General features: G+C 37.9%; 1 protein-coding gene across 5 annotated transcripts in view; it reads right to left on the bottom strand.

Annotated features, from left to right (window-relative positions):
- The window catches only part of GRM1 (glutamate metabotropic receptor 1), a 410,692-nt gene extending 397,362 nt beyond the window's left edge, over nt 1-13,330 (bottom strand). For 2 of the 5 annotated variants that reach the window (XM_030809807.1, XM_030809808.1), the window contains exon 1: nt 10,755-12,229. In XM_030809807.1, the coding sequence (XP_030665667.1) occupies nt 10,755-11,454 (700 nt within the window). In that variant the 5' untranslated portion in view covers nt 11,455-12,229. Of the gene's footprint in view, nt 1-10,754; nt 12,230-13,183 lie in introns of those variants that run through there. The other 3 variants (XM_003255843.2, XM_030809805.1, XM_030809804.1) reach the window with 3 other exon arrangements.
- Nucleotides 13,331-13,703: the final 373 nt, after the last annotated feature.

The following is a 13,703-nucleotide window of genomic DNA, read 5'->3' as shown; positions in this document are numbered from 1 at the left end:
GTACAAGAAGGGTAGAGAACACCACAAAGATTTCACCCAAATAAGACTACCCCAAGGCATATAATAATGAAACTTTCAAAAGTTGATAATCCCAAAAGGAGCAAGAGAAAGGAAAACAACATATATGAGCTCCAATTTGTCTGGCAACAGACTTCTTAGTGGAAACCACAGGCCAGGACAGAGCAGGATGACAAAGCACTGAATAAATTGTGAACTGATAATACTGTACCCGGCAAAGCCAACTTTCAAACATAAAAAAGAGATAACTACTTTCCCAGCCAAACAAAAAGTGAGGGAATTCATCATCCCCAGACCTTTCTTAGAAGAAATGCTAAAGTGAGTTATTCAATCTGAAAGAAAAGGACACTAACATGCAATAAGAACATCATCTGAAGGCATAAAATTCATGGGTAAAAGTAAGCATAAAAATTCAGAACACTCTAATACTGTTGTTGTGGCATATAACTGTGTACTCGTATCACTACTAGTACAGAACACTGTTTCTATAGTTCTTCCTCTTTTATCCATCAGCTTTCTTTGTCACTGTTCTATTATCGAAACTGTCTCCTCCCTTGGCTTTCATAACATTAGGTTCTTCCTCTTTCTTTTCCTACTTTTTAAACTGTCCTTCTTTTTCCCTTTTCTGTAGACACTTTCTCATTTTCACATGCCTCAAAGTACTGCCCTTGACCATCTTTTTGTATTTTATATCTTACCCCCTTGGCAATCCCATCAATTTTCATGGTTTTAACCAGATATTTTCTGACAAATTTCAAATATAACTCTCTTTCCAGATCGTTGGCCTATGGGATCCCTTGACTTTATTTTCCAATGGATACCACAAACTCAAACAGTCTAAAACTAATTTTTTCCCATTCTGCAATTTCTCTTTATTCCCTATTTATTCCTACAAAATAGAAACCTGGGGCTTACTCTAGACTTCTCTTTGTCCTTGATTCTCATAACCAATCATTCACTAAACATTAACCTCCCTGCTACATAGAAAGTCAAATTCATTCTCTCCTCTCCTTTTCCATTGACACTTTTTTTAGTAAAACTCTAATCATTTCTTGACTAAATTAACTAATTGAACTGGCCTTTCCTTCTCCACTTCCCTCAACCATCAATGGCCTTCAGATTTGTCTCCTAATTTCCAGTTTGACCCCCTTTTCTTAATCTGTCTTCTCCAAAGCTTTCCAGATGCCCTTTCCAAAATATAATCTGATCTTGGTTTCTTCCTGCATAAAATTCTTCACTGGCTCACCATGTTTCCAAGAGTCTAATTTTCTTGGCTTGATAAGTATGGCCCATCATGACCTAGGCTCTTTCTCTCTTTTCAATTTGATCTTCCCCACTCATTTTCCCAGGATATATACTTTAGAGTTAATGATATTCTTAGAGGTCCCTGAGCATACTTTGCTTTCTATGTCAGTGCTTTTACTGATATTTACTCCTTTGTTTCCTCAGATACAGTGAACTTCAAATGTCACCTTTTCTGGGGAGCTTCTTTGAGCTTTCCCTCACTTCTTCCCTGGACCAGAGGGAGCTAATCACAGTTCTCTCTGTTGTCTCTCTACCTCATGCCTACTCCTATGGTTGCACTTAGCAAACTGAATAGTAATCACTATGTGGTGAACTTCTTAAAAGGAAGACTATAATTCCACTATCTCTACTCCTTAATGACTATAGCATTGGTCAAACCAAAGAATGTGCTCACAAAACATAAAAATTGAGATAGGAATCTGGACATGACTTCTTCTCTGCCAATAGAGTAGTACCTGTTAACCAAAACCTGAAAATAACAAATAGTATATTTATTTATCCAAAAAAAGATATTGAATTTCTTTATTATAAGCTGTTTCCACTATTTCAATATCCTCATATAACCTTTTAAAATCTTTCATAAAGGTTTTTTCTCTTGAACATACTATCAGCAATTTGTTTATTGATTTTTTTGTTCTAACTTTTATAACAAACAAATTATAAAATGTGTTATAGCACCACAGAGAACAGAGGAAACTGCCCGTGATTATTTAACAATAACTGTGGAATATGCTGTCCAATCAAAAGATTTGCATTGAGGGCCACATGCTGTGAGTGCAATTGTTATAAAGGGAGAGAAGTTGAATATGCGCCACTCAGTGTTAGTAAATCAGCATTTTCCCTCTTTATTTTCACACCTCCACCCCAGAACTTCCCTGTATTTACTTCACACAGGCTCATCTAAGCTAAGGGCATCTTCCTAATTAGGGTTAGAATAGCATGACAACAATAATGACATCTTACATCTATTACATCTACCTAGCCCTATATGGAGCACTGTCGCATCTTATCTGTATAATAAACTTAGGGGACTGTTTTCTGTATACTTCACCCTGATAGCTCTCTAAGCATGCCTAGCTCTATGAACCCCTTGGGTCAATCCTATTCCAGACCTCTGGATTTCAACTCTAGCCACCCTTCTCTAATTTTCTCATCCTTATCGACTCCATACCACTTCTAGTTACTTGTGGTAGAGATGGTGTCACAGAGATGTCTGACCATGTGTCATCTCCCACTGTTAACCACAGCCCTCATAGAGAAGGCATCCTTTCTTCCCTTATTTTGACAAGATGTTTCATCCTGGTCTTATTTTACATTTCTGCCTTTAAGGAGCAAGAGAAAAAAAATGGCTAATTTATAATCTCCTGAAATAGAGCTTCATGTGGAGTAGTCACTCTACATTGAAAGTTTATTTTCTCTGCGAAAGGAGCTTTATTACAAGATGATAACAAGCACAAATATGGAGGTAGAGTTGCTCAGATGCAGAAGGGGAACCAGATCAGCTGAGAAAATGGCTTTATTCAGACCTTCCAGAGAAATGTGGAGAGCAGGTGAGGTGGGAGCAAAAGAAGTTGAAGAAAATAAGAGGCTTCTATTTTTCAGTGACTTTCTCATGTTTAAAGATTTATAGATAAAATAGTTATTGGCAAGGCCAGGGTACCAGATTGTGGTCAGGGTGAGTGGGTTGCTAAAGAGAAGGCAAGGAACACAGAGCTGAGATCAATAAACTGTGAGCATAGGTATTGATGGGACAAACACATGAATGTTGGAGTCATCCAAAACTAAGGCAAGAGTTGACATTAAGAGAAAGACTAACAGCACAGAGAATGAGTTTTCAGAAAAGGAGTCTCCTAGAACCTGCTAAATGACAGCAGCAAAGTTGGAAAGACACAGTTGAGCTAAATGGTATGGACCTCACATGAGAGGAGGGCATGAGGTTTAAAAAGAAAAGAAAAGAAAAGAAAAGAAAGAAAGAAAGAAAGAAAGAAAGAAAGAAAGAAAGAAAGAAAGGAAAGAAAGAGAAGAAAGAAAGAAACAAAGGAAGGAAGGAAGGAAGGAAGGAAGGAAGGAAGGAAGGAAGGAAGGAAGGAAGGAAGGAAGAAAACTTTGGTTTAAGAAAGTATCTGAAACAAAGCTAAATTAGTCCTAGCTTTGCTACTTATGAATTTTATGATCTTGAGCAAGTGATTTTGTTTTATTTTTCTGGGCTTTTGTTTTCTCATTTGTAACAAGGAAGTTTCCTAAAGTCTGTGGTAGATGCTGCACCTTTATCTTAACCACGAATTTCATTTTAGTCTTATATTACTAGGTTTAGGGTTGAAAATCTTTATCCAATTAACTGACTTCTTGGACTTGCTTAATACCCATCAGCTGAGAAGAAGTCATCTCTTTGGTGGCAGTTTAAGAAAAACAACTGAAATGTATTTATGGGTAACATCTTCTTGTTCTTTGAAACGCTGCTGTAAGGAATATAACATGGTAGTGATTATAATTCCCATTTTACAAATGAGACTGAGATGTGCATGCATACAGTATTTCCCATATGTTTTGTGCATTTTTCAAAACAGTAATTAAACATTTTCTTTATAACCCATGAGCCTATAACTGTCTATATATTTCTATGTCTCTTCCAACAAATATGGGACCCTTGAGGAAAATAATATTAATAATAGTAGTAATAATAGTTATTATTATTTTTATTACTTTAATTTATGCATTACTAGCACCAAGAAAAATATGTGATGCATAATAGTCACATGTGTTTATTTATAAATGTCTTTATTAGAAGGCAAATAAGTTACTAGGCAATTAAAGAATTTCTGCCTCTCAAAATCCTGTGCTTCAACTACCAATTAAGGCTTTTACCTGGATATTTAGATAATTGCCTTGAATCTTCAACTTGTTGGCTATGAAATGAATAAAATAGATAATCCTAAAATTTATAAATGGAGATTTCTGAGAAGCAATTCTCTTCATAAAAACATTAATGTTCTATTTGGTACTACAATGTCTTAAGTTTAAGAGAGTAAAGCTTTCTGCAATACCAAAGGTAATTAAAATTATCATTTCTCACGTAAGTTAAGATTTTAAATGTTGTAGACATTCATAGAGAACAATTAAACAGGAAAAAGAAGCAAATATTTCTATATAAATTTAGATCTAATGATAACTCTCTGTTGCATAAGACAGTGACATTTTGACAAGGCTTTATGCCTTGTCTTGACTCTGGTTTTCAACTACAGCTTCTCTGAAAATTGACAACCTTCTCCTACTGACATGCTGCTTCCAACATATATCAGAACAGCATGTGCCATGAGTTTTTTTAGTGGTTGTAGGTGTTCACCAAACTATTCTTTTCTGGATGTTGTTCCCCAGCCCTCTGTGTTCTTAAAAAAGTGTATGCCGAAAACACGACTTTTGATAAGTCTCTTTATGAACCCATCACTCCAGTCACTGCCCAGTTATTGCAAATCCACAAAGCAGTTATTGTATATTGGCTCCCTATATCATAAGGGCAAAAAATTTAATGCATGTAGAAGGATGGCTACTGCCAAGCCACAAGGTAGAAACATAAAATGGAAGTTGCCACAACCACCTACCCTATGAAGGACAGCTTCTTATAAAATTTGCAGCAAGATAAATGTAGTCACAGGGTGATTGTGTGGCAAAGGAATCACAAAGAGTTCAAGCTTACTCAAAATAATGAAAGTGTCATTTTTTTCATCTTTGGATTTCACTCTAATTCTATGCACACAATAGCTGTTTGCTAAATACTTATTAATGACTTTAAAAATGGGTTTAATAAATCCAGCCAAGATATAAAAGAAAAAAAAAGATAAAAATTTTTAAGTATGGCAATTTGTGGCCATTTTGAATAATAATAAATGGCCTTATATTTTTTTAACAGGCTCCAAGATTACCACCATATCCCAGCACAAGGTAACAATTTATGTTCACGATAACTTGGTATATTCAAGGGAAGTGTCCATTAAATTGAGCACTGTCTTTAAAAGAAGTTAGGGGACTTTACAGTAGTGTTTGCAAAGATCACCTCATAAAATGTTTTAAATGTAAATGTTGGTGTTTAAAGAGACCAACTCTCAAGTATAAAGTAGACAGCTAGAGAATCAAGGTTATGGATAAACAAGGTTTTACTTGGAAATGAACACTTTTTAAAAAATTACAAATAAAGTATCTTGTAACAATATCTGGCTTTTCTTTTGTCCACTCACCCACTTTTGCCAATAATATATGTTCTCTTGGCCAAAGTTCACATGTCTAACTGTGCTTGGATGTATCTTTCTTGAAACCAAAACTCTTTGTCACATGCTTCAAGATTCTCCATTACTTGTCCTTCATGTCTATAAAGACTGATGTAATCACAGAATATTAGGACCTACTTCTGTTTTTATTATTAGTTCTTAGCCCAGACTCTTTCCTCCAGATAAGCAAATCTGTTTTTTTCCACACCATGACAGCACTTTCAATACTGCCTCTTTTACAAATACTATATTTCCAAACAAAACTCTAACCAAAATTCCCTTTTCTCCAGGTTTTCTCTAGATAATTGCACCACTAATACATTCTTTCAGTTCCCTACAATTGAATAAACTCATGTTTATAAATGTCTATACTGTGATTGCTTTTACTTACTTTACATGTATTTAAACTGCACTCCCCTTAAAGTAAAAACTACTTAGTAACTGAAATTAAGTCTTCAAAATTGTTATTTAAAGTTTTTATGCAGTAAATCTTTACTTAAAGTCATCTGTTATGATGACTTTTTATTTAAACTACATATAGCCATTTATACATTTACAAGGTAGTATAGTATAAGGAGGAAAAGCACTGTATAGAAGGAATTCATAATAGGCTGAGTGAACACCAGAATTAGCCAGGTGGTTGCTCATGAAAGGGTTTGAGACTTTACTTTTGACCCTTATCTTACTTAGGTTTTAACGTATACAGTTAAATCCTGGAGACACAAAGCTGGAATACTAAGATAAGTTAGACAATTAAAATCCCAGAACTTACTGATGTTAGAAAGGCAGATTGAAGCTAATAATTTTACATTTAAAGGGAAAAAATTCAAGTCTTCCTCTTGAATCTAATGGTAACAGTAACAAAATTAATAACTGTTCAAGCATAAAAGGAAGGAGATATGGCTTAACAGCAGCACTTTTGAAAAGACCTTGGGATGTTAACTGATGTAAGATCTACTCTAGTCAGCTGTGATGGTAAGGGAAGTAAAAAATGAAATGCATGAGTGAAGAAAATGGAGAGGTATACTATAAAAGAGAGATTATTCATTGATGATAAATGTCACATGGAAAAGAAGCTTGAATGTTTTGGATGACTCCTAGTCTTCAATGAAGGATTGGTGGAAACTTCAAGAAATCTATTTTAGGTCATTATATAGAAGAACTGACTAAAAGTCGGGTGAAATTCTGCTCTCAGTTTAATTCTGATATACTCCTACTCTAATTAGAAACCCTAATCACAATTAGAAAGCTTTGAGTGTGGGCAAGCATGTAATGTGATGTTCTAAGCATCTTTTATTAGTTGGTCTGAATAACCTTTCAAAACACTCCTATTTCTTACTATATGATAAAATGAGCAATGTATTAAGATAATTTCCTTTGGAGTAGGTTGCAATCAAGACAAGAAAGATATAGAGAAAGTTACTGGTACATACATAGGAAATATGATATTTAGTAGATATAAAATTATTATAGGTAATTGCATTAACTAAAGTATGTATTTATTACTTAGGAGGACTTTTTTCTGATGTCATTACACTTTTTAATTGTTTTATATCAAATAAAAAAGTACTTAAAAAGGAAAAAATCAGATTTTGGAAAGAAGCTCAAAAAGGCCAATTTTATATAAAATGTAAGCAAATGTCAAAAAAAAGTTACACCAAGATCAAAATCTAACTGGAAAGAAAAGTTTACCTTACAGTGGATATTTCAATAAGGGAAGCAGCATCACTAAATTCATTATTATATCAATACTTATCTAAGTATCTGAGACAAAATACTGGAAGAAAGGCTTAAGATAGATAAATAAATAAATAAATAAATAAATAAATAAATAAATAAATGTAATGAATGAAAATTTATCCACTCAAAAAAAATTCTTGTAGCTACAAACTCAAAGAACATTTTTATTGGACTTGTTCAATGCTTTGAGTTTTATTAACTACAGTTATTTTTAAGTACTGTTTTCAAAAATCATTTGAAATGATAAATTTGTTTTTTGATGGGGAATCTGTATTTTATCAGAAGAACAAAATACAGTGTCCTTGGCTGAGATATTCTTATCAGCGGTAGGCTATTTCTCTACTATATACTTAGCATATTTAGAGACTCACATTCCAGGTGGGCAGCTTGCTCCAAAGTGCATTCAAACTTTATTTGCGGATAAGGCTCCATTACTCCAATATCCTGCCTCCCCCTTGACAGACTCATCTTAACATTTGCCTCCAGAGCCAATCATGAACAATTTCTGGAGAGTCTATTGCATTGCAGGTAACTTTATGTGTACTGATTTTCTTTTATTTTATGTAAATTGATATTTGTCATGTATCAAGTGTGATACAAATAATATGATATAAGATTGAAAAGAATGTAAAAGAATATAAAAACTAAATCGTAACTGGTTAAAATACAAAACAAAACAGAAAATATCTGCAAGTTTAGCTTCAATATAAAAAAACAGTAATATAAAAACAACTGTACCATTCAAAAACAATATGATTTCAAGATAATCTCACAATTAACTATAGAAATGAAGGTACACTAGTCCAGTCACTTAGTGCTTTTGGTATTAACTATACTTGGTTAACTTCTAATACAAGAAACGATGATAATGAATTGACTAGGAAATGGCTGATTTGGAAAGGAGAGGTGAAGGTCATAAGAGGCCCCAGAATTTCTAAGCCCTAAGTTGCCAATATCCAGACAAACTGGCTTCCTTGCTGAATAGTGCTCAGATGACAGAGACAACCCTGATATGTGGTCTTCTCTGCTATTTGACAGGGAACTGTCACCAATAAGCGACCCCATCAGTCTGAAAGCAGTAAAATTACTAAATGATTCAACAAAGTGCCTGTAGGCCAGTACACTATGGGGCCCTGAAAAGCAGGAGGGCAAAACCTCAGGAAAAATGAATCTTCAATGGGAGCTTACAGAAAATTCCTTTCCAGAACGAAGGAAATAAATGCAGTTTAGTTTTTACAGATGTTACATTTAATAAGAGAAGTAACTAATTCCCTTTGAGAAGAAACAAGGTATTATATACGAATGGCAAGGTGAATGGTGTAACTGCTTGGTAATAGAATAAACACCACATATTGCTATGATGCTGTTCTGTGAACACAACGTAGTCTGGAATCAATTACTATAATAGTACGGAGACATTGTCTTTGCCATACAACACCAATCAGAAGGCAGAAAGGAAACATAGTAATCCAAACTAACACACGGGCAAAATTATAATATTAGTCCTTTCTCAGCAAAATTAGTGAAAACAAGTTCAACTCATTTTCCAAAAACATAATTCTACTCCTCAGAAAGCAATCCACTATTAGCCACCTCTCACCAAATAAAACAATCTTATAATAAAATATGGAAAATAAAACTACTGTTTAAAAATGATGAAGTATTACTTCTTCCTGAAGAAAGAATTTATACTTCCAATATCAATAATCAATTATCTAGCTCAATGGGGAAAATATTATTAAATATTTAAATAAATCACATTCAATCTAGATTTTGCCATTCTCTTTGCCATCATCTTTGGATCTATCCAATGATGATATTTAACACATTTTAACTTGCTCTTTCAGGATGTTTCATTTAAGCAAGCACTAAAGAGACTATGCTAAACATTAACAGGTAATAAAGTTAAATATTAAAATATAAGGAATTAACATCTGAATTTAAGTTTGTGTCTTTAAAAAGTAATGAATTTTTGTTCAAAAAGAGATATGCAGTTCATGATTAAAAATCAAGCTTCAGAAGCATAAGTCAGTTTTTATAAAGTTATAATATCACAGCAGATAGTTTTTTCCAAAAGCAAAATCTGAAATTATAATGTGTAAATTTATATCATTTATGTTTGTTCTGAAAATTCTGTTCCCTTTATAAAGTATATGTTTTCAATAATGATGACCATATAATCACTTCACTATGGATGCTGTCAATTTCTATAATCAGACCTCACACCAGTAACTGAATATTGTGGAAATATTAAAAGAACATGGAACCATGTCTATGGCTTCTTGAAAATCATTTGACTTGAAGAAATATGAATACAAAAATACCAGCAAGATTGTCTTCTTATGCCAGCTTATACATGTGAATTGTCCTAGATGTTAATTTATAATCAGGGCCTCAGCTTTTTCATAAACCTACTGGGGGAGTTAAGAGTAGCTGAACTCAGAAATCCCCTTTTATTAAAAAATGTATATAATCTAAGGTGAAGAGAGTATAGAAAAATCTTTATATATAAAAATTTTTGAAAATTCACATCCATAAGTCTCTGGAAAAATCAAAGCTTTTAACCTTAGATTAATCTATTGCATTTTAGAAAGACATTATAAACCTAATATCTGCTATCCATTAATTAGTATTTTATAACTGATCTAACTTTAATTCTAATATGTAAGTTCATTGTGTTAGAAGAAAAAAGACTAGAAACCAGAACTCAAATCCAAGTGGTCACCAGTGTTATTTCTCATAAAACAAGATAATTCTTGGGGGAGTGAGGGAATCTGGATGATTTTAGCCTATAAAGTAAGAAGAAAATACATGATTTAAATTACTTGCTTTTTCTTTGTAACTAAGGTATTCCAGAAGTAAAAATATAAGTTTCTGATACACTGAGGGAGATGACTGCATTAATCCTACATTCACAGGAAAGTTTTGGATGTGTAAGAAGGGGTACAAGAGGACAAAGAAACATCTTCAACTGTTCAAGAAAGATAAAGCTTTGAAGTCCAATTTGTGGAATAGTAACTTCTTTTTGTCAATCACTCACACTGAATTAACTCATTACACCTGGAAAGTCATAGCCAGTCACTGAAGGGCAGTATAACGCCTTGGACAAATAAGCCTTCCAAACACAAACTCAAAATATGAGGTCAAACAACTATTCAACTCAAATCTACTGCTGGACACTTTGCATGGAAAGTTTGATACCCTTTCAGCTCCTACTATCCTCAGATATTCTATGGGGTACAATTTTCCTACACTATAATTGTAAGGAAATGAGGATAAAAGGCAATGCCTGGGTGGGCAGTACTGAGAAGGGTAAACTCCGTTCCCCACAGTGCTAGAAATAAACAGGAACAATACTATGATCCCAGGAGCACATCATGCAATGCCCCGGCTTTCTCAGTACCCTTCTTTCCCAAATATAATGCCTACCTTCCGTGTGGACTGCAGAGACATAGGTCCAATTGTAACGTTTGACTATGTCAAGCATGGCCCTTGCCTGCAAAGTGTCAGAAGGGACAACCCTCAGGAAGTATTTGTACAAAGTTTTGTCACTCAGGTCGATGCTTGTGGCTGAATAAGCGATCTGGGGGATGTCGAAGAGCTGGAGCAGGTTCTGCACTTGAATGGCTACAGAGCTGGAGCCGGGACCGATCACTCCCGCAATGGGCTTCTTAGTCCTGCCTGGGGGGAGGGACTGGCCGTCAGGCAGGCACCGGTTGAGCCCATCCTTCTCATCTCGAATAGAAATCAGAGAGTCCCTAATGAACTCAATGCTCTGTTCCAGAGCCACGGAAGAGTGCCAGCAGGAGTCCCGGATCTCACTGCCCAGGGTGATGTTGGGCAGGAGGACCGGGTCCGCGTTGATCTTATCCAACGTGTGGAACATGGCCTCCACCCTCTGGATGCCATACTGCTCCCTGATCTCCCCACACTTCCTCTCGGGCACTTTCTCGGCCGGAGGCTGGTGATGGACTGAGAAGAGGGCTCCAATGATGACATCTCCGTCCATTCTGGCCACCGAGCGCTGAGACGACGCTCCTGCCAGCAACACTTTCCTGCCGGGGCTTCTGGGGAGAAGGGACACCTCCAAAAAGATCGCTGGGAAAAAAAACAAGAGGAGCCCGACCATGGTGGTAAAGACGAGGTCCACAGCCTGCCAGCCACGTTCCCACGCTGGTCCCGCTGCAGGCTCCCGGCGCGCACCCCCAAGACGCCCAGCGCCGCCTCTCCTGGAGTGGTGCCCCTCGCCAACAATGGTCGTCCAAGGCCTTTGCCTCCTCCACCACCGCCTCCTTCCCCTTCGTCTCCTCCTCTGGGTCCTCCACGACCCCCTCTACAAGCTGGAGGCGTTTGTAAGGGAATTCGAATCCCCGTTCTTCACCGGTAGTGCATCAAGGTAAATTGATCAAGAGTACAATGGAAATCGTGTTGGCAGCGGTGAGCTAGATGCTGCTGACAAAAGACAGAGAAAAATCACAACCTTGTCATCAGAGGACCTGTGTTAAAACTCTGGGGTCTGTAATGTTAACAGTTGCCTTGTCCGTTTCATTTCGGCACATCCTGATATCGGCTGCAGGAACAGCTTGGAACGCAGCTGTGGTCACTGAGGAAGGCGGGGTGTCCTGCCCCCTCTGTCCTCACGGGTCCAGGCGGTGCAGAGCCCCGCCAACTCGCCCGCTCCTCCAGCCTTAAGTCTTTTCCTGGTCCCCTAAAACCTATCATGCTTTCTAACTTGGAGGGCAGTGGGGAAGGTGAGCAGAGCGGAGGGGAGGAGCTAGGTCCTTCAACCCAAGAGAACTTTCCGGATTGGAAAAGATCAACTTTTTTTCAGAAGAAAATTTGGAAACTCATTGTAAAGGTGGAAGCGCGACTTTAAAGTAAACGTAAACAAAGGATGCACCTTTTACTTTAATTCTGAGGGGTTGAAGAAACCCTGACATACAATCAGCTGTAAATATAAATTTGCCAGTTTGAAGAAAATCCATATTAGTTACTAAGGCAACGCCTGGTAAAGTCTCCGTATGGAGGAGTTTGTTATGTTTCCCCTCTAAGAAGTCAGGCTTGCTGTGTATGTTCAAGAAGAAGGGGTGCAGATAAGCTAACTTGTTTCCCGCGGTGGGTGGACGGGTTAGAGGGGGTCCTGCGCTCGCCTAAATCGGGACCTTTGGGGTTTGCATAGTTGCTAGAAAGGGAACGGAGGGGAGCTTCCGGGTTGCTCTCGCCGCGGCAGCCTGAGCCGTGCCGCTTTCAGGACCCTGGACAGTACTCGGTCCAACCAGACATTCCCTGGCAGGGCCTGCAAGGGACGCTTTGACCAGTGAGTTGCAATTCCCTGACCCGCTTTGCTCTTTCAACCTCCCTCCTCTGAGTTCTTTACCCATACACACACATACACACACACACACAACAACACACACACACACACACTCCCCTCCACTCCACTCGAGTCGCCCTAATTCTCGTCACCTTGCACCGCTTCTGCAGGTATATATCCAAACCCATCGGCTTGGGGACAGAGGCGCCAAATCTCAGCCGCCTGCGGGGCTGAAGTTGGCTCCCTCTCCCGTTCCTCCCCTGCTCCCTTTCTCAAGGTGAGAGTCGACGAAAAGGGGGCTATGGGAGCGGGCGAGGAGAGCACAGGAGGTGAGGCAGAAAAAGGAGAAAGACAACCCAGGCACCCATTGGTCCCGACTGTTCCTGAGGATACAGGACGAAAAGAAATACATAAGCGAGAATGCGCCTGGGACCCGGAGGAAAATCTGATAGACTGGGACTTTGTCTGCCGTTGTGGGTGGGTTTCACCCGAGGAAGTGTCCGCTCACCTGGGTCTGTTTGGAGGACATGGACTTGAGACGTACCTGAGTACCTGAGTCGGGGTAGACAGCGCTATGGTCCCGGGGCCAGAAGACCGTGGCCACGCTCGGCTTGCAGACGCCTCAGCTCTAATCCAGACGGTGCAAGGATGCGATCTGGGCTGTACACTAGTGCCCTCTTTCTTCAGCACTATTTTACCGCAAGGGAAAAAGAGGGGGAGGGAAAACAGGTCACCCAAGGCTTGTCTATTATCTCATGCATAAAAATCAGTCGTTTGATAGAGGGAGGAGGGGAGACAAACTGGGAGGAAGTGGGGAATATTAATTCCTTTACTATATGTAGGGTCGTATAGAAGCTGCCAGATATGTGAATAGTCAGACAATCTGGCCAAAGAAGTGGACAACTGCCTAGGCTGCTTTGGGGTAGATATCTTTTTTATATATCTCAGGGACTCAAATATATTTTCTCTCTGCAAGTAAAGTCCCTACAGAGGGAAACAGAGTGTAAATACATGTATAGACATCTAAAGAAAGGCTATTAGTAGATTGCGAGGGAAATCAGGAA

This window comes from Nomascus leucogenys, chromosome 3 (genome assembly GCF_006542625.1).
Source record: "Nomascus leucogenys isolate Asia chromosome 3, Asia_NLE_v1, whole genome shotgun sequence".
Taxonomy (NCBI): Eukaryota; Metazoa; Chordata; class Mammalia; order Primates; family Hylobatidae; genus Nomascus; species Nomascus leucogenys.
The sequence above is the reverse complement of the archived record's forward strand: the minus strand, read 5'-3'. Positions and strand labels throughout refer to the sequence as shown.